This window comes from Lissotriton vulgaris, chromosome 2_1, assembly GCF_964263255.1.
Source record: "Lissotriton vulgaris chromosome 2_1, aLisVul1.2, whole genome shotgun sequence".
Lineage (NCBI taxonomy): Eukaryota > Metazoa > Chordata > Amphibia > Caudata > Salamandridae > Lissotriton > Lissotriton vulgaris.
The window spans coordinates 707,119,021-707,140,486 of NC_141687.1; the positions used below are offsets into that span (position 1 = coordinate 707,119,021).

The following is a 21,466-nucleotide window of genomic DNA, read 5'->3' on the forward strand; positions in this document are numbered from 1 at the left end:
CAGCAAATTATGTGTATGTAAACAAGATTGGTTAACAGATTACACCACCTCATTTTGGGTGCTAATGGATTGTGGAACGTAATACCACTGAATACCACTGGCTGTAAAAATACCACCAATTCTTTTGGACATTCAATGGAAATGTTAGCCTCACTTTTTAGCTATTAATCTTTTTTCTCTGCCACGCCAAAAATATCGATGTCTATCCTTTTGGCATCTTGAGGCTACGAGTCAGGGGGGCCTGAGACTCTTTCTTGTGCCCGTTGACCTTGTGCAGGACTCCAACACCCACAATCCACAGACCACAGTGCCTGGAGGCGCTGCAACGCATCTGAAGGGGGGGAGGGGAATATTCTCATGCTTTTAGGGCGCCCCTGCCTCCCGCAGCGCAGGATCCTTTTGGTATCTTGAGGCTATGAGTCAGGGGGGCCTGTGACTCCATCGCCCGTAATCCACAGCAGCTAGAGGTGCTGCAATGCATCAAGAGGGCGGGCCTGGATATCCCCACGCTTTTAACACGCCCAGGCCTCCCGAAGCACGGGACACACCCATGCAGAGCCCTGGCAAAGGGCACGCTCGTCTGCGTCAGTCCATGGCCGGACAAGTCTGGGCAGGACCACCCATATGACGTGGGTAATTTACTTTGGAGATACAGGTGAGGCATCTCTTTTATAACCTCCACATCAAGACCAAGGCATTTAGGAGCTCCATAGCCTCACACAAATCCACACTTAAACCTACAATTATTGACAACATGTTGGCGTGAGTGATAGGGGTTGTATCAAATGCAATTGCTCTAACAGAACAAAGAATATTTATAGAGCATGATAATAGTCTTGGTGGCTCAGTATATGGCAATGGCATTATCGCAACTCGAACCAGTAGCTTAATGGAGAAGGCCCCTGTCAGGGATATGTGGGAGTCAATGTCCCCATGCGTATCTACCACCACAGATTGAGCCACAATCGACACAATAAATGTTGATACTCAACTTCCTCCCAGAAGCAGCAATCAAACGTAAACTGACAAGTGCCCACGCTCCACGGGAAAACTCCAATTTAGATCAGATAGTAACCAGAAGGGAGTTAAGTCCAACAAAGCAGAGTAAAGAATTATAAAAGAGCAACTTGATGTCATAGAAACCCACATAGCGACTGCGCTCCAACTACACACTACATCTAACATTGAGACCAACTGTACTGTGGATACAACTGAACCTACTCCTTGTAACAGACCCCCTGTGCGCATGACTGCAAAATCTGCGCAGGACCGGTGAATCCTTCAGACTGCGGGTACTGCTTTGCCAGCCACACAGAATGTTATGTCTTATGGCTCTTATGGTGATTCCACTATTAGACTCAACGTAGGGGCTGCTATTCTAAGTCCCGCACAAAGAAAAGCTGGTAACCGGAACCATGCGGGTATGCCAAGTAGGGAAAGAAGCATATGAGTAACAACTCTAGCTCTACGATTTTAAACCTATCTACAGAGGCTTGCCTTGATGTCTTGATAATGGTGGTGTGCAATCAAGTGGAGACATGGGAAGAGCTATGAAATAAGATTACCCATTGGTGTGGTGTTCACAGGTATTTCAACACTGCAGAAAGTCACGAAATACTAATGATATGGAGGCTAGGTTGGATTGGCCCCTCCGGTAAAAACATAGCTGGGGATTGTATTGATGTCAACTTTAGGAGCCTGCACAGTGTGAGGAAAATTTTGGGCACAAGTACATTGGGGAAAGCAGCTGAAACCAACATTGCTACTTTACCTTTAGGCTATTTTTACAAGCCACCTAAGAGAGTACTATGCCAACCTCCATGTGATCAATGACTTCACTCATACCAGGGCTTCGCATGTAACAACCGGTATGCAGCTTTAGCAGAGTACATTGAGATTGATTAGCAGGCTGTCCCCAGATTGCAAGCGAATGGTGCATCAAGCGCATTTGGATCCTCTATTGCAACTTCAAGGGCACCACACTTGGCTTGTGCTGCATTAATTGTGCCCACAATCCCAGCTGAGCCTGATACTTCATGTAAAAACCCAAAGTTTCACTGCCTAAAAAATGCCTTGCCAACTGATCCCATATCAATGCCTTGCTCCATCACCTCCAATTGCAAACAATTCCTCGATAAAAATACTAGTTGGAATATCGTTGACCTCAACTCAAAGATACTACTCCCTTACTGGCAACTGCTTACCTAGTCATATTACATCTTGCTAATGCAAGAAACTTGGGCAAACAACCCAATAACTTTTGAAGGCTTCATGTGTTTCAACCTTCTGGCTGTTCTGTCCCATGCACATTGCACCTCAGGTGGTTTGACTATTTGGATCGACTTACTACTCGGAGGCCACGCAGAGCCATTGAAAAATCTGGAACGTGACTATCAAGTTGTCCTTTTCGCGAGGGCCTGAACTCTATATCTCATCAATTTTTGTAATACCTATTTTCTTTAATGTGCCTAATCAATGATTCCCAAGATTATTTGAGTAAATATCAGCTATTGTGGAGAGCAAATCTTATCAGGGTCAACAAATGTATCTTTTGTTTGCCGGGTGATTTTAATGGCAGATTATCTCGTTACAGAGCCAGGAAGGAGCCAGAAGTACTCACAAGAATAGATTTGAGAGGCAATGAGTTGGAGGTCTTACTCGCCCCTCTGATTTGCTTGATGTGGTCGAGTGGGCTAGGCCAGGTATGCAGGGGTCACCCACTTTCAGGGGAAGGAATAATTCCTCCGTAATTAATTACATTTTCATTTCCCAAACTATAGGAAATCTCCTTCAATTTGACACTAATATTAGTACCAAATTCGGCGATCACCAGCGATAGCTTTGGAAGTGCCCCCTAGGGAACTCCTCCAAGCTATACCTAGTCTCAGCAATATATTGCCAATCACAAAGTCAAATAGCATTTCAAATAAAAGTAAATATACAAGGACTGACTCAAAAAGGGCTTGAGATCAGTAAAGTAAGAAACCATGAAGGCTTATTAAAATATTAAAGTGCTGTGAAACTGGCAATAATATATTTAGTCTCAATAACTCAGTCATAGAGCTCAGAAATCAATTACCACAAATGCTTTCAACATTAAAATTGGATGCAGCATTGTACAAATTTGAAAAAATAGATCAAGTCAAGAGTGTGTAGCAAATAAATAGAGAAACAGGCAGCATAACCAGAAGAGACTCAGTAATGTCGGTCTCACCCCTAAAATAAGGGATTTTTATAACACATTTTACAATGGAAAGCAGTGTACGATAAGCAGATGTAGCAACACATCTACAAATCACATATAACATTATTAAACATCCTATCATCCTATCACTAGCTCCCTAAATGAACAATTAAATGTTCCCTTCTGACTTAATGTCTTTAGGATTGTCAGAACAAATCTGATTCCATAAACAATAGAAAGGGTCATAAATGAATAGCCTTGAAAAGTAACTAAAGGCTTCCTCTGTAGTTCTAAGAGAACAACATGTCATGATAAAACATAGGTGCACGTCTTGCCGCATACAGTGTCAATATTATGGATGCTCCAAAAACAAGATCAATTTGAGGCCTAGCTTGGCCTTCGTCGGGAAAACATATTTCTGTACATCACAGCATTATTGTTTCAAATGCAAAAAGGTTCATGTGAATAGGCAAATACGATTCTAATCAGAAAGTAGTCACAACAGGGGCATTTTAAGCAATAGGGTTTCTTGTCCTTCTACTTCATCCACTTAAAAGAGAGGACAAAACAAATCCATTAAACTTACAATTCACAATTTTCCTTTCTTCCAGGTTGGAGAGCTGCTCTTCACAATGAGGGGAATCTTCCTACTCTTTTCAACTGGCTCACTTTTTTAGCAGGAGGCTCAAGCCTTCAATCAACCCTTTTCCTGTTCCTCACTTGCTAAACTGCTCACCTTCCCCTTCCTATTCCAGTGCTACAGCCATGTCATAATATCTAGATAGTTAGTTCTCATGTGTCACCACTGTGTCAAGATGTGCAGCTAATTTTGAAAAACCTAGTATTCCTATTTATTATGGTAGCATTTTTATTTCTGTTTTGTTATTTCTAACAATAGTAAAAGGCCTACTTTAGTAACTGAGATTTTTGTGTTCACTTTTAAATGGCAAAACTGTGATTCAAGGTGGGTAGGAACCCTAGTCCTCAATAAATGAGATGCAAGTACTTGAAGAGAATTGGCTTTTTTAAGACGAATAGTCGATTGGATTTATGCAATGGCTTTCAAAATGCATACATTTTAACCTGTTAAGAAAAAACAGTACAATCTAATTCCATCATTATGAGTGGCTCAGTACTTGGTGTGATATTGATTTCACTGATAAACTTCCGATCTGCCTCATTCTGAAATTATTGGGTGCGACAAATAGCACCTATTAAGAGATTTGAAGTAAGAACATATGGATTCTGGTGCTTTTCAACGAAAATCCAAATGTTACTGTCATTGCCAAGCATATCTAGGGTCGCACTTTATCACACTTTGTAACAACTAGGTTTGATAAAGTCTGTGGAACTTATAATTGAGAATCTAATGCAAACAGGGGTTAACAACGGGTTCAGAATTCATTATGAGGATATATTTGGGTTGTCAAAAGAAAACGGAGTTGGGTATACGCAAATTATGAGAAACCCTGCTCTAAATCATTAAGCTACACAATGACGGTATAAAGAATTTAGTATCCTCTTAATTGTCAGGAAGAAGCCAATACTGATATACAAGAGCAGTGCATCAAAAATATTAATTTATAAAATAGATTTTTTTAGTTTCAATGAATCTCTATTTTCCAAGGTGCAGAAGATAGAAGCAACTAGTGAGGTTGAGCCAGGTTGTGTCTTGAATCCACTGTTTAATGTGTATAGCTAATATTTCTAAATACATCTGAATCTCTTGTTTTTCTCTGCCAAGTTTGGAAATTGTGTATTTTCAATACTTTCTTATGCAAATTATATACTACTAATGGACTGTACGTCTTCAGAGAGACTAACACTAGTTGAGGGTAGTTTTAAGGTACTTGTGCTCAATAAAATACTAATGTAAATAGTACAACGTTGTTTTTTTGGCAATGTGAAGCAGGCTCATCAATTAGAAAGTTTATCTTAAGCAAATTTACATTGTTTTTTTTAACTGCATATTTAGGATTTATCCTTGATAGAAAATGTACCCAGCAACTTCTCTTTAACGTTAAAATGAATTGAAGCACTTCATATGTTGAGTAATGAATGAATTGGAGCACTTCAATGGAAACCTCAGAGCAGTTTTTAGGGACCTTACTCAATGAATCATACTAAATACATTAGTACCCACAGTAATTGGAGTGGATTGTATTTGAGTGGAAGCTGTGTCAATGCACTTTAAAACAGCATAGGGAAACTTTGCCTGGATTAGATCTTGTCTCGCTCAAAATAACAAAAAATAGTGGTTCTGTCGGGTATAGAGCAATTTCTTTGCTTTGCTATACATATAAATATTCTTTAAGTATTTCACAAACCAACATTGAATGTACGATATATAAGAACACACAACGCAACTCTTAGTTTGAAAGATTTTTCTTATTATAAGTATCTTGCATGTATCAATCAATAGACAAATGGCTATCCGGAACAAAAGTGACATAAAATTACATACAAAGTGGAATGCTTTAGTGACTGGTAGTGGCAAGTGATGATCATGCTATACAGAGATAATGGGGGATAACATATTAACATACACTTATACGAAAAATAAATTCTCATCAGTCCATTTATGAATTCAATAGTCACAACAAACTACATTATTTTTCTTTCTTGTGTTGTGATTTTTCATGAACGGATTGACATACACAACGTCGACGTTGCGACCCTGAAGTGTAGTGCAGACTTAATTGCATCTGGAACGGGTCTTCATCAGGACAAGGGAAATGAAGGACAGCCTGAGAACGTGAAAAGCTAGAGGTATCTTCTGTAGCTTTTGAGGACGGAGTGTCAGCCGACACCCTTTGAGTAATAATCTTAGTCGGGGAAATCTTGTGCAATAATTGCGACATTTCTTCACCAGCCGTAGGAGAAACTGGGGATATGTGCCGCTGTAGCGATCCCTTGAGAGCTATTCTCTGGACGTCTGACTCCGCCTCAGCGTGGCGATGAATGACTAAGGATACTACTCGAAGGGTGTCGGCTGACACTCCGTCCTCAACAGCTACAGAAGATACCTCTAGCTTTGCCTTGCGACCGGGGCGCAAAGGTTTAATATGGTGGCGGTATCTATCAGACACCGCCAGCCATATTAGTATGGGCTGCAACAGATGCCTAAGGCAGGCGGTCTTCATTTCGGGGGCCTCCTGCGGGCCTCTGGAGTGAAGGCGAGGTGGGGGTGTACATGGGGGGTACCTGTGGTACCCCCCAGCATTTACATACACAAAGCGGCAGGCACCCCGCGGTGCCTGCCGAATTGTGTATGCAAATGCATACATGCATTTTTAAGCATTTTGGCAGGCGGTGCTGAGAGCACCGCCCGCCCAACAATGTTAAAAATGCAGGCTATGCCCGCCACTGTAGCAAGCGCATCCTAATACCCCCTACGGGACCCCCGCCCTTATGGCAGGTGGTCCCAAGTACGGTGAGGATGGCTGGCGGGCAAAGTCCGCCCGCCATCCTAATGGCCCCCTTAGTGTTGTCTGTGGAGATCACTTTACTGATGTAATGGATGTTGGTGATGTGTAGACTTGTTTTTGTAGGAAGTTGGAAGGTGATATCAATATGCTCCAATAATGTTTTCCTTTGGTTAAATAAAATTGTTTTTAGATTGTGTTTAGCTTGCATTGTTTTGTTTTACAGGATCGTGTAATTGCCAATTTGGAAACGTGTTTGCAAAAAAATACAAATAAATCAAAATTGTAGATACCTCAAAACTCCTTGGTGTGCCATCTTGATTTTTCAGAATGCTGATCCTCTGGTCACTTTCAGCCACACACAAGAAAAAGTTTTGGAATTTTGCTTGGCTCTGGAAATAGAAAACAGGCCTTTGGCATAGTCTAGTAATGGGCAAGTCTACATAAAATACTAAAAGAATATATATCAGCAATGTAGATTGAAGCACACAAATAAAATGACAACTCTATCCATAGCCATCTGCATCCTTTCTATACAGATCAAGCCACATGTTCAGAGTGAGAACGCACATCTCCATATGTGCCTTTATTTTCTTTAAGCTCTCTAACTCTTGAACCAGGTGCCAGTCAGCGAACAGTCAGCCACTTTTTAAACTAGTCTTTCGCCATACAAAGGAAACGTGGCAATCCTTTCGCTATGCATGTAAAATGCTTTATTAAGGCATGGCCACAGCCCTTGTGTTCCGAACTACTACATGTCTTTCTCAAGACAAACGTGCATTACATAGCACATTATTTCATCCATGTGTATACTTTCTTAAAGGGACGGCAAAAAAGAAAGGTGTTTTATATATATGTGTATCATGGTTATGATTTCTTATTTTAACTCAACTTTGTCTCATAACATATGTCCTTTGTAGGAGAGAACTAGGGCAGAAAATAGGCCCAGGCACAACATAAAAGTGGCCCACATTAGCTACTCAGATAACTAAAAAAGTGTTCCACATTTGTAAATCGGGAACATTTTGAACTAGTACAGAAATGCTGTATAGATGTTTTGGAAGGTATGGAGAACTGCATGGGGTTGAGTTTGCTGCAGCAATCTTTGAGGTAAGATCACGGAAATCAACAGTAAAAACTGACCCAGCAGACCATAAAACAGCCCATTAACAGCCATAATACCGCCCCACACACTGACCAGACAGGGCAGCTTTGGGGCAATGCCTAACTGCCCTATAGTTCAGTCCCACCCTGTTCCTTTTCCCGTCTATATAGTGACAAGCTTTAAATGATACAATGAAACACTATTGTTCCATTTGGCAAAAAACCAGAAAAAATGAAATCTGGTGTACAGGTGCATTTTCATTTGCACAGCAATACCCTAAAAGTAATGTCATCCCATTATTTTATTAGAGTGCCCGTTCATACTAAAAAGGAAAAAGTTCTGGGGCGTGGCTACGGCACCGACGAAGCTGGCCGCCTAGCGTAGGGTCTCCGCCGCATCAGGACAGACATTTGACATTGCCGGAATGTGAGCGGCTTCCACAGAGACCTTTATTGTGCTTTTACTGCCTGTCAGCGCTGTTCAACGGCCGTGACCCGTTCTCCTCACAGCGGAGCGGGTCGCCGCCATTTCGTGCACTCTCTTCCCGCCAGTTGGTGCTACCTTTTCACCGCTCCTCAGGACTGTCACCTGCGCTGGTGAGCATGCCATTTACAGTGTACTTGCGATGTTCTTGTGGCGGTCTGCCACCTATATGCACTCGCTAACGCGTTATTAAATTCCTATGGACCTTAATGTATTTCCTGAAACTACCTTTGCATCCTGGCTCCATTAACTTAGCGCGCATGCTATACCCCGGAATGCTTCTTCAGCAACGCTTCCTTTTAGTATGCTTTGCTGCTGTCACTGTTTACCTCATATGTTGGCGGATTTTAATGCCCCTTCACAGGATTTCTTCATTGTCAGTTTGACAATTCATGCTCTGCGCCTGTTTATTTATGCTGCCTTCTGTTGCTGTTTGATTCTTCAGCTGCTGATCACAGAGGACCCTTCCTTCATGTTGCATTACTTCTGCCTTTCCAATTTTGGCTCTACCTGCTCTATAAAGGAACAGTTGTTTTTCAACCAGGCACTTCTACCGACATTTATAACTCATAAATATCAAGCCTTTTTCACAAGCAGATGTCTTTGGGAGTGTTTCCTCATAGGATTCCTTTGATATCAATTAGACGCCTCATGCTTTATTGTGCTTAACTCAGGCTCAGGTTTTTGCATGTCCTCATAGATTATTTTTGCTGCACCGCATTCCCCCCATCACATGACTTATTTCCATCTAAGACTTTTATCCTTGCTTGAGTGCCAGGTGTCTATCCTATACATTTTTAAGATACATTTTGAACATATTTTATTCATATGGTTAAACTTCACACACCAAAATGTATTTTTGTTCCCTCCACAAGTGTTCAAGAGTCTTCCTCTGCAGATTTGTGTGCTTCCATTTCAGCACCAATAATGGCTGGCTCAGCTCCTCATCGCTCTTCTGTTGCGCAGGCTACTTCAAATAAATCTTCACCTCCTACATCTTCTTCCAAACGCCTAAAGCATGATCCTCCCTCTCCTGACAAAACATCATCTCCCTCCTCCATGGAGTTGATTCTGGAAGAAATACGTGCATTGCGTCCATTTATTGAGGAAACAAATAAAGACATGCAACTCTTGAAAGAAAGATGGTCGGTCATGGACGCCCGGATCACTTCAGTTGAGCAGCAAGTTCCTGAAATACAATCCAATTCACAGCGTATTTACCCTCTAGAAAAGTCTGTTCTCTCCCTCCAACAGCATACGGAGGATTTGGAAAATAGGAACAGAAGGAATTACCTTGGTATTTATGGCCTGCCAGAATCCCTTGAAGCGGATGACCCGGTGACTTTCTTCACCTCCTTTCTTCCAAAGCTCTTAGACATGCCACCATCCACTTCCATCAGTATTCAAAGAGCTCATCGACTTGGCCCGTGCTCAGCTGCCACGTGGAGTTATCATCCTTTCTCTGAAATTTACTGATCTCCTTTTGGTCCTCTCTGCAGCTAGAGCCAAACATCAAGTTTCCTGGTTGGGTCAGCGTGTATTACTTGCTGAAGATGTCTCTAATGCTACTGCCTCAAGAAGAAAAGAATTCCTCTCTCTCTTCGCCCCTCTTTGCGTTCCCTTGGGGCGCGTTATGGCCTGTTCCATCCTTGCATTTTCAAAGTCACTCATCAAAATAAGACTTGGACTTTTCAGGATCCTGGTGAACTTAAAAATGTTATTCTTCTACAAACCAGGGGTGGCATGGAGACCTCCTCTTCTTCTAATGGCTGAACAGTTTTTGGATGCTTTTGATGTTTTGTAATTGTTTTCGTGCTCTCTTTCTTGGTTGTTTTGTTGTTACTCTCTATAAACTTCCTTTGCGCTTATATATCTAAGTGATTGTCTTGTGCTATATTCGTTCTTGTTTACCACTTTGTCGTAGTGGTTGTTGTAATTTTCATAATGTATTTTATTGTCCTAAATTTGGTTCTAATCATTTCTCTTCCCTCCCACAGATTTGTATTCTTTGTTCCCTCCTTCTTGTGATCTCCTTCTTGTGGTTCTATGATGTCCTGGTGCGGTTGTGTCCCTGCTCCTCGGCTGGTTCATCTTGTTAAGAGTCGCCATTTCCCCACCTTCCTTTTGTATCTCCCTCTCAGGTATGTTTTTTTTGCAGTCATCCTTCTGGATTTGTACTGTCTCTTCTGTCTATTCCTTCCCTACTTCTTTTCTAACTCTTTTTCTTTTCTCCTATCTCATTTCTCCCTTAAGCCTCTTTGTACTCATTCTTCCATCCTCTCCCTTTTCCTTTTTTCATTCTTCGGCTTGTTAATATTTGCTTGTTCTTTTGCACTTTTGAAGTTATAATGTTTACTCTGTTTATACATTTAGAGATGTTTCCTGGAATGTGAAAGGTTTTATTAACCCTATTAAGCGACAGAGTACTCTCTCATTTATCCTCTTATAACCCCGATATTGTCCTTCTACAAGAAACCCATCTTTCTGACCTTGAATCTTTAAAATTGAAAATAAATTGGGTTGGTACTGTCTTATTTTCTCCTTCAGTTAACAAAAAAATGGTGTTGCTGTTTTAATTCATAAAAAGTTAAAATGTAAAATCCTATTGGAAGAAAAAGACGTTGATGGTCGATGGATTTTAGCTAAGTTGTTTATTAATGCAATTCCTATCACTGTGTTTAATGTTTATGGCCCTACTCAACTTGATTCTTCCTTTTGGCCATTAATCACCAGCAAATGTATCCAACATAAAGATGATTTTTTCCTTTTAGGAGGCAATTGCAATCAGATAGTTGCCCCATTTTTGGATGGTAAATCCTCTGTCCGTTTTATCCCTCACAAGCCTCATAAACAATTTTTGGATACTATCTCACAAGCCCACCTTTCTGACTCTTGGAGACTCACTCACCCAGACACCTTAGACTTTTCCTTTTTCTCTCCTCCTTATGCCTCTTTTTCTCGCTTAGACTATATCTTTCTCTCCCCATCCCTATCTCAAAACGTATTGTCTTCCTCTATTCAACCTATTGTGATTTCGGATCATGCTCCGATTCTTACAGACTTTGACTTGCTTCCTCCTCTTCCTACACCTTAATTGTTCACTTCTTAATGATCCTAATTTTTCTTCTTCTTTTCGTTCCTTTACTAATTAATTTTTTCAGCTAAACTCTGATCCTCATATCTCTACTCACGTCCTTTGGGACTCTTTTAAAGCTATGGCGCATGGTTTTATCATTGATTTTGTATCTAAAAAAAAGAAACAATTTATTCAGAAGCGTAAAGTTGCTTTAGCCCACATAAAACGCTTGGAACATCACTTCTATACTTCCTCTACCAATCACATGTCACCTGAGCTTCTCCGTGCCAAGATTGCCTTCAATAAACTCACTACTGACTCTGCTTCCTCTTTTCTTCTTCGCAGCAGTGCGTGTTATTATGGCGGCCGAAATAAATCCGGCATGCTCTTGGCAAACTATCTTAAATCTTGTAAAGAGCGTACCTCTATTGAATCCATCTATTCCCCTACCAACATTCTCCTTCATACAGATAAGGACATCCTTGACCAATTCCAATCGTTTTATAAAACCTTGTATACTCCCGCAGCTCCACCTACATCCTCTCTTCTTCAGTCTTACTTTGACAATTTGCCCAAACCTTCTACTCCTCAACTTAATTTCTCTGATATTGAGGTACATCTTTCTCTACATGAACTTTCCACTGCTCTGTCCTCTCTTACCAAAGGTAAAACCCCAGGCCCTGACGGTTTTCCGGTTGAGGTTTACCTACATTTTTCTGATCTTCTGTTACCTAAACTTCTTTCTCTCTTCCAATCATTTTGTTCTTCTGGTGTGGCCGAAGGCTCCTTTCAAGACGCTACTATTTGCTATTATTTGTCTTATTCCTAAGGATCCGAAGTTTTGTAAAAACTACAGCCCAATTTTGTTAGTCAATGTTGATTACAAACTCTTTGCTAAGTTGCTTGTGCTACGTTTGGATCCTTTCATGCCTTACCTCATTGGAAAAGAGCAATGCGGTTTTGTTAAAGGTCGTCTCACTTCTGATAACTCTAGACTCTTTCTAAATGTCCTAAATAAAGCTCCTTCTCTCTCTATTCCTTTAGCAGCTGTTTCTGTAGACGCTGAAAAGGCTTTCAATAGAGTTGATTGGTCTTTTTTATTTGCTTCCCTAAAGTGGCACGGTTTTGGTACTAAATTTATCTCTTTTAAATCTTTGTTATATTCTATGCCCAAAGCCTCGGTTCTTGTTAATGGTCAGCTTTCCTCTTCTTTTACCCTTCAGCGTGGGGTTCGTCAGGGTTGTCCTCGCTCCCCTCTTCTTTTTGTGTTAGCCCTTGAACCCTTTCTTTCTTCTATCCGTAATAATTCTTCTATTTCTGGCTTTCCATATGGGGATAATTAACTGTGGTACTGAAAATTCTGGACCCGTGTTATAAACATCGTCGTATCATGACGATTTTGGTATCAGAAGACCGGTAATGCACAAGCATTTCCGTCATATTCGGGTGACGAAATCACCCTGAAATCAGTGTTTCCGTCCTGAACCCTCGGGTTCCATTTTGTGAACGGCAGCCATTTTGTGATTGCCCTCACCTAGGCCAAATGACTAAAGCCAAAATCGAGTCAGAAGGACACGTACACCTTCGCTGACTCCTCTGTGACCTGGGCGAGCTGAGTCCACTGCCTGAAGCCAAACCTGTTCGGCCAGTTCCTTTCCCAGTGGCCGAATGAGATTAGCATCGAAGCACAACATGTCATAAACCTTTCATCGCACACAAACTATGCCTAATCTCACTCACAACTGTCCCTGTTTATTTCTTTATGACCTGCTTTACGAGGAGGAGGTGCCCGTTTTTATTAGGGGTCTGTCGATATCTGATGGAAATACTGGGCCTTTTCGGATAATTGAGTGTGGGCTGAACAAACTGAAATATGGGTTTGTCATCATGACTCTGCTTTTTCTTTGTAGTGAAAATATGTGAATGGTCAACTGTAAAATAAGGAATGTTTGCCTAGAGCATAATATTTTGTATAAAAAGAGAAGGCTGGCTTTGTAAGATTGAGCAGTCTCCTGAGAACATACACTGTGTTGTACTTCTAGGATACCTGTTACTGGCTGCAGCCAATAAATACGATCTTTGACTTCACCTAGAAGTCTCTGTTTCTGTGGTCTGAAACAGGAAGGACTCGAAGTCTTCGGGTGTGTTCCCTGGCACCGCTGGGTTCTTAAAACCCAGTACTTCACAACTAAAGCTCTCTGCTTATGCTGACAACATTCTTTTATTTATTTCCGACCCAGAAACATCTGTACCTTCTTTATTGGCTGAATTTGAAGCGTTTTCTCTTGTCTCTGGATATAACATCAACTCTGATAAAAAAGAAATTCTTCCTTTAACCAAATTTTGGCTTCCTCATTTCTTTTCTACTGGTTTTGCTGGAATAGCACTAAAATAAAATACCTTGGTGTTTTGTTCTCAAATTCTATTTCATCATCTATTAAATTAAATATGTCTACAGTTATTTCCTGGATAGAACAATTGTTTTCCTCCTGGAATCCCCTATTTCTCTCTTGGTGGAGTCGTCTTGATTCTATTAAAATGATGATTGCTCCTATTCTCATTTATATGCTCTCCATGCTTCCTGTTCACATTCCTACTCTCTATTTCAATCGTATTGATTCGGCTTTGTCCAAATTTCTTTGGAAACACAAAAAAGCTAGGATTTCTTTGTTAGCTCTCCGCAAGGTCAAATCGAATGGGGGTGTCAACTTTCCTGATTTCCGTCTATACCACAAATCCTTTTCTTTACGTCAGGCTTCTAGATGGCTGTTGTCAGAACAGTCTCCTTTCCCCCCCCTTAGGCTTCACATTGAACATTCCTTATTACTTCCCTTTTCATTTCAAGACATATCTCGTTTTACTACCAAACCCCCCTATACCATTCCCCCTTTGTTTAAACACACTCCTTCTCTCCTGAAACCTTTGCTTTCCCCATTGTCTGCCTATCGTGAATCTTTCTTACTCTCACCCATTTGTTGAATAACAGACCTATTGCTTGGACCTCTTGGAGATCAAAGGATATTATTTGGGTTAATCAACTCTTCGATGGCACTTCGCCTTGCTCCTTCCCCCAATTTCAAGCGCAATTTTATTGCCCTCGTTCTTTTTCACAGAAATATCATATTCACATGGAAATTATTCTTGACCGTTATTATTCTCTTCCTTCTTTAATTTCGCCTTCCCCTCCTTCTTCTCTTCTCGTGATACTTGCCACTCTTCCTAAAGCTTCTCTTATTTACCGATTCTTCTCTGCCCCTAACCCTGAGCGTGCCAAAACTAAACTGGAGACTTCTTGGGAAAAAGATTTGGGTTGCTCATGGCCTGTCACTCTCTGGGATAAACTATGGTCCAACACCCTGAAAACTTCTCGTTCCGCTTCCCTTACTCAATCTTTATTTTTTCTGTATCATAGACTTTACCTTTCTCATCTTTCTCTCTCTCGCTTTATTTCCTCCTCTAACTCTAACTGTTGGACATGTGGTACACCTGATGCTGATCTTCTTCACCTCTTCTTTTTCTGTCCTTCTGTAGCTGCATTCTGGAAGCAAGTTTGGACTTACATTTCTCGCATTTTTACACTCTCTGTTCCTTACTCCATTACCCTTGTGTTTATGGGGAGTCTCTCGGACTCTTTAAATTTCCCTTCACACTCACTTGGTCTTTTTGACCTTATGCTTGCTCTCACATTACAGCATATTACATCTAATTGGAAGTCTCTCACCAAAGTTTCCATACGTTGTTGGTGGAATTACCTATGTCATTTCCATAGACTTGATGTTGCATTTGCTTCCTCCTGTAAACCCTCTCGTAATGTTGAACTTTATTGGTTGCCCCTTACCACATACTTAGATCATTCCGCTAAAAAGAAATACATTTCTCTCTCCTCAGAAAATTTTAAGCCTCCCTGAAGGATCTTTACTCTCTCCAACTTGTTTTATTTACTACTGTTCACAGTTTTATTTATAATATAAGGTTTTTCAGATATTGTGTAGTTTTTTCTTACTCATTGTGCAATTGTCTTGCCTGCCGACAATCTTATATAAGCATTATTTTGTAATAACATGGTTTTCTATTCCCTCTTTCCCCTCCTCCCTTCCTCTCCATTTAGAAAACCCAGAAAATGCTTGGTTTCTTAGCACTGTCATCAGTATGTTTTTGGTTTTTTGACATGTTTTGCTCTGCATTTTGATTTTATACGCTGATGTCACATTGTGGTTTCTTATCATTTCTTTCAATAAAGCTTTCAAACATAAAAAAGGAAAAAGTTAAACCATGTGTCTGGACATATTATTTGCACCTAAGTTTTGGAAATCCATATTTCAAAGAAGAATACATTAAAATACAATGTAAAGTAAAAAAAAACGTATTTATGTCAATTTGAATATTGCATTATATGAATGATTCAATCTGGTTCATTAAAAAATGGCAGCTGCTCTATATACCGCTTTATCTTGTCTTTTGGACTTTTCCTCTTCTTGGGATCTCAATATTTTCGCCAGTGCATCATGCTTTTTTAACCATATCTCACACTCCTTCATCTTCTCATCTCTGTTATGCTCGGTTAAGCGTTTTTCCCTTTCGGCGCTGTACTGTAGCTGGATGGCTCTCTCTAAAGCTTCCTCCGCTACTGCAGCTCTGCGCCTCTGAGACTTTTCCCTAGGGAGAAAAAAATGTGGCTGTGTTTCGTTCATTAACTTCACATTCAGGAACCAAATATATTTTCAGGTCGGAAGCTAGAACTCTACATAGGCATGTGGTATGGATGAGGACTTCAATGCACTTACCAAGTGGAAACTGGCAAAGCTTTTTTTATTTTAAAATGAAAAAAAACAAGTGAATATTTATGACTACACACACACGCACGCACACACACACACACACAACTTGGCATGGCTGGCACTGTGCTAATCCTATGCTTAAAGACTGTGATAGAAAATCAGACATTTTAGGTGAGCAAATTTAGAGGGTCGCAGGTGTTGAGAGTGCTCTATACTGGAGCTGCTTTCCACCTAAACTTGAGACCTACCCAGAGTTCTCTTCTTCTTTTTTGCATAACTTATGCATTACTCTGTGCCTGAAAGGGTAATATTTTTACTTATACTGGGTGCTCCCTTGTGTCTGGACAAAGAGATACCTCTCTGAAGAGCTCTAATGAGAGCAAAACACGGATCAGGGGTTGCTTTTATTCATTTCAAGTTGGCTTGGATGGTATTTTACCCAGAAAAAGCTGTAGTACTGTGCCTGGAGTAGTAAGAGGCTTTGGTCATTTTACAGCTCGGCATGAATAGCACTGTGCTAATCCTATGCTTAAAGACTTTGATAGAAAAGCAGACATTTGAGGTAAGCAAATTTAGAGGTGGTGTTGAGAGAGCTCGATACTGGAGTTGCTTTCCACCTAAACTTGAGAACTACCCAAAGTTCTCTGCTTCTGTTTTGCATAATTTATGCGTCAATCTATGCCTGAAAGGGTATTCGTTTGATTTATACTGGGTGCTCCCTTGTGTCCAGACAAGGCTATACCTCTCTGAAGAGCTCTATTGAGAAGTGTGGCTCAATGATTAGAGCGGCAGACCGTGATGCAGAGGTCTAGCCCGGGACGAGGGTTCAATTCCCTGCCTCGGCAGGTCTTGAGCTCAAAATTCCACGGACCTGATAATTCTCGCCTCAGTGCCTATTCCAATCATGGAGTCCCACTCTGCAACTCTGAGCAATAGCTAGCTTAATCTCCACAATGGCCCCCACAACGCTAAGGATGCCTGGCCTCCACCTTGGTGGTGCCCAGGAGTGGACGCCTCACAGGAAAAGCCAGGATGGGTTCCACAGCGGTATTCGTACAAGCTCATTGAGACCCTTGCGAGTGAGTAGTGCGCTATACATTTATCAATTTACATTTACATTTATTGAGAGCGAAACACGTGTCAGGGGTTGCTTTTATTAATTTGAGGTTGGCTTGGATTGTATTTTACCAATCCAAAGCTGCAGTACTGTGCCTGGAGTGGTAAAAGGCTTTGGCAATTTTACAGCTTGGTATGGATAGCACTGTGCTAATCCTATGCTTAAAGACTTTGATAGAAAAGCAGACATTTGAGGTAAGCAAATTTAGAGGTGGTGTTGAGAGAGCTCGATACTGAAGTTGTTTCCACATAAACTTGAGAACTACCCAGAGTTCTCTGCTTCTGTATTGCATAATTTATGCGTCAATTTATGCCTGAAAGGGTATTGGTTTTATTTATACTGGGTGCTCCCTTGTGTCCAGACAAAGCTATACCTCTCTGAAGAGCTCTATTGAGAGCGAAACACATGTCAGGTGTTGCTTTTATTAATTTGAGGTTAGCTTGGATTGTATTTTACCAATCCAAAGCTGCAGTACTGTGCCTGGAGTGGTAAAAGGCTTTGGTCATTTTACAGCTTGGTATGGGTAGCACTGTGCTAATCCTATGCTTAAAGACTTTGCTGTAGAAATGGCAAAATACTTTGTCTCTTTCTATCTCAATGTAGATGGCACTGTGCTAATCCTATGATTAAAGACTTTGATTAAAAAAAAGAAGACCTTTGAGTTGAGCACAAGTGCCGATGGTGTTGAGAGTGCTCTATACTGGAGCTGCTTCCCACCTAAACTTGAGTTCTACCCAGAGTTCCCTGCTTCTTTTTTATGTATATATATCTAAGTTCTTACTTAGAACTACCTGTATTTAATGACAGTCTGGATGACACTTTGGTAAACATAGAAGAAGGTTACGACCGAAACGCGTCTGTTTGTTTGCTGTGTTTGTTTCCGAATAAATTGATTCAAACAGCCCCCAAGAGTGCTTTTTCATGTGGATGGCTATCTACATGTGGGAAGCGGAGCGGTAATGGATATGCGAGTGCACCCTCGCATTGTCAGCACCCGCCTGAGAGTGCCTCGCACTGGTGTTTATTGAGCAGCAAATATATATATATAGTAAGTAAGTAAGTGTTTGTGTGAGTGGATGTATGAGTGAGTAGGTGTGTGAGTGGCTCTGTGAATGAGTGAGTGGTTGAGTGAATACTTGTATGGGTCTGTGAATGGGTATGTCAGTGGTTGTGTGGATGTGGGTTTGTGAGTCGGTGTTTGAGAGGTTGTATGGGGTGTGAGTATGTGAGTGCTTCTGTGCATGATGTCATCAGTGATGTCATTTGAGATCAACAAATAAGAAAGGGAGTTAGAGGAATTTTAGCTAGGCTCGCCCTCCAAATATTAAGTCAAACAAAAAGGTCTCCGTTTCCAGATACCTAAGAGCCTTGCTAGATCGCAGTCAGCACACACTGGGGTTGACTGTGGAAATATGTTATTGTGTACAAAAAAGGAGAATTGCTCCTTTTTTAGGTGTCCCCTCACTCACCGGGGTTGCCCCACGGTGACATGCTTCATCATTGGGGCCATCCAAGTCCTCTACGGGCTGGGGCGTGCTGCGACTTGCGAAGTTACGTAGGAGCACTTTTTAAGACTATGTGTGGTGCATGTGTAATTGTGGGGAGTGGACTATGTGATGTGTTTTAAAAATACCTGCCCAGTAGGTTTACAATAAACTTTATTCTTGCCTCTAGGTGGTAATATTAAAAACGGGGTGGAAAGATAGGCTGCCCTAAACTTAATGTGTCCGGATGTACCTATCAACTCCTATAGTCGACATGTTTCGTGCATACCCCAAGCACTTCTTCGGGACTACACAGGGACCAGCCCTGTGTTCGCCACTCCTTAACTCTTCAATGAGATGTTAAAAATTTTTTAATTATTAAATCTTAACTGCAGCAAACTCTATTAAGTGCATGCAAAGATACCTACGTATTTTGTTCCAAAAAACACGTGGTTCCTGAAAAATAAAAGACAACTTGAAAAGTCACGGGGTGAATACCCCCATATCTTATCACACATAGTTTGCAAGCAGAAAATATGATGATTTCCTGTGATCTATAATCGGACATGTTGACCGTGGTTGTATTCATGCACAAAACGTGATTCATTTCGTGCATCGTAACGTGATTAAAAAAGCACCTCTCTTAGTGACACACCCAAGCATTCATCTGTCATTCACACTCATACATACATTTTCTGAGACCTAACTGGGCCCCATGGATTCGGAGGGGTTCGATATCCTAGCAACTCTGGTGAGAGAAAAATGGAGTTTGTAAATAACCAAGCTGCGGGCCGATTAGTAATGTTAAATTGACCCATTGATGGTCCTCGCGACCCCGTTTTGACTTACTTGTGCACCGGATACCTCCTACATTTAGGCACCTACTTGTGTCCCTCCGGTCCGGATGTTATCGGACCGAGGGTTTCAGGTCTGTTTATAAGGAAGTGCCGTTCGCGGTATGCTTGCGCTAGCGTGGCTACGCCCATACGGGAATTAGAGCGTGCAGTCTTGTGTCATGATTCATGACGTGTGGGTGGCGGCCATCTTGGGTGTCCCGTTTACGTATTTGTAATATAAACGCTCTTAAATAGGGTTATACGGACACAATCACACCTTAGGTCTAATTTCGGGTGTTGTGCAAAGTATTTGCCAAATTATCAAGCTATTTATTAACAAGTTAATTTTAAGCATACAAGTTAATTTTTTAGCTTAACCTCCTTGAGGAAACGGGGTTTTTTTTTGGCAGATAATGAAAAAACAGTTCTGCCCTATTGATTATTTTCAGTCTCTCGAATTAGTTTATAGAGGTTGCCAGAGGTGACTCTTAGGAGTCAGATTAGACCATCGTGGTTCCTGACCAGTATTGGGTTGGTGGTGTTCTTTACATTGAGGACAGTCAATGAGTTTTTACAGTTATGATTCAGTTTTTTTGCAACAGACATCTCTCAGTTACGTGAACTGCCCCCAAGGGATATCATCATTTAGTCCCACTATGTGAGAGCGGAGTCTGAACACCCAACGTTGTTCTTTTTCCAGTAGTTTCTTTTCCATGTCAGCATGGGGCTGTTGGATTTCCAAAACTACCCAACGCATATCATTAGGCGTGGTTGCCTTTTCTAGAAAGTGTGTAGTCATTTTTGTGTTCGAGTGTTTACACCTAAAGTTACTGCGGTGTTCCACCATTCTTGTGTTGACCTTCCTGGTTGTCATTCCTATGTAGTGCAAATTGCACACACATGTTATCATGTATACGACCCCTGATGTATTGCAATTTGAAAAGTTTTTCAGATCCCAGACGAGGCCTGTATTACATGTCACCTGTTTAGTGGTTTCAGGTAGGTGGCATACGCTGCAATTAGAACACGGGTGGTGACCCAGTGGCAACGGATGTAAACGTCGAATAGGACCTTCCATATTCCTTGGACGTGTGTGTACCACTAGATCTTTTAGATTTTTCCCTTTCCGGTGACTGAACATTGGTTGGGTGATGTTCAAACCTCCACTATTCAGCGTTTTCCAATGTTTTTTCACAATTTTTGTTACCTGCTGTGAGGCTACAGTATAGGTAGTGATACAGATAGGTCTTCTTTCAGAGGTATCTGTAGGTGGTTCCTTAGGTTTTGATTCCAGCAGTGCATCTCTGTTATTATTTGATGCTCTTTTTTTGGCTTTTTGGACAATCCTTTGCGGATATTGTCTTTGGTGTAGTTTTGTACACAGCTCTTTGGCCTGCACTTCATAATCACATTTCTCAGAACAATTTCTCCTTAGCCGTAGAAACTGTCCAAAAGGCAGATTTTCCCAGAGTTGTCGTGGGTGAAAGCTTTCAAAGCTTAGTAGGCAGTTCCTTGATGTCGGTTTGAAATGTGTTGTGGTTGTCAGTATCCCTCTTTCAACCTTGATGTTTAAATCCAGAAAGACTAGTTGTTCTCGACTCATTGTAGAGGTGAATTTTAGAAAGGGGTCTTGTAAGTTCAGCCAGTCAAGGAAGGCATTTGCCTCCTGCTCATTCCCATTCCAGATGAGGATGACATCGTCAATATAACGTCTCCACATTTGGATCTTGGTGGAGTAGGGGTTGTCTGTACTCAAGATTTTCTTCTTCTCTAACCAGTGGACATACAGTCCCGCCACGCTCGGCGCGAATGTGCTTCCCATGCTAGTTCCATGGGTCTGTTTATATATTGTTTGTTGGAAGAGGAAGAAATTCTCGGTCAATGCGAGGCGACAGCATTCTAACACCACATGCCTTGGTGTTTTGTAATCCCACTCATTCTCAAATAGGATATCCTCCAGAATTTGTAGTGTCTCCTT

At 41.2% G+C, this 21,466-nt stretch overlaps 1 protein-coding gene across 1 annotated transcript in view; it reads right to left on the reverse strand.

Annotated features, from left to right (window-relative positions):
- LOC147731014 (uncharacterized) overlaps positions 1-21,466 on the reverse strand; it is a 206,060-nt gene that overhangs the window by 60,172 nt on the left and 124,422 nt on the right. The window contains exons 5-6 of the mRNA XM_086958669.1: positions 15,716-15,929; positions 6,903-7,001 (exon numbers count right to left, since the gene is read on the reverse strand). Coding sequence (XP_086814795.1) covers positions 6,903-7,001; positions 15,716-15,929 — 313 coding nt within the window. The remainder of the gene's footprint in view (positions 1-6,902; positions 7,002-15,715; positions 15,930-21,466) is intronic.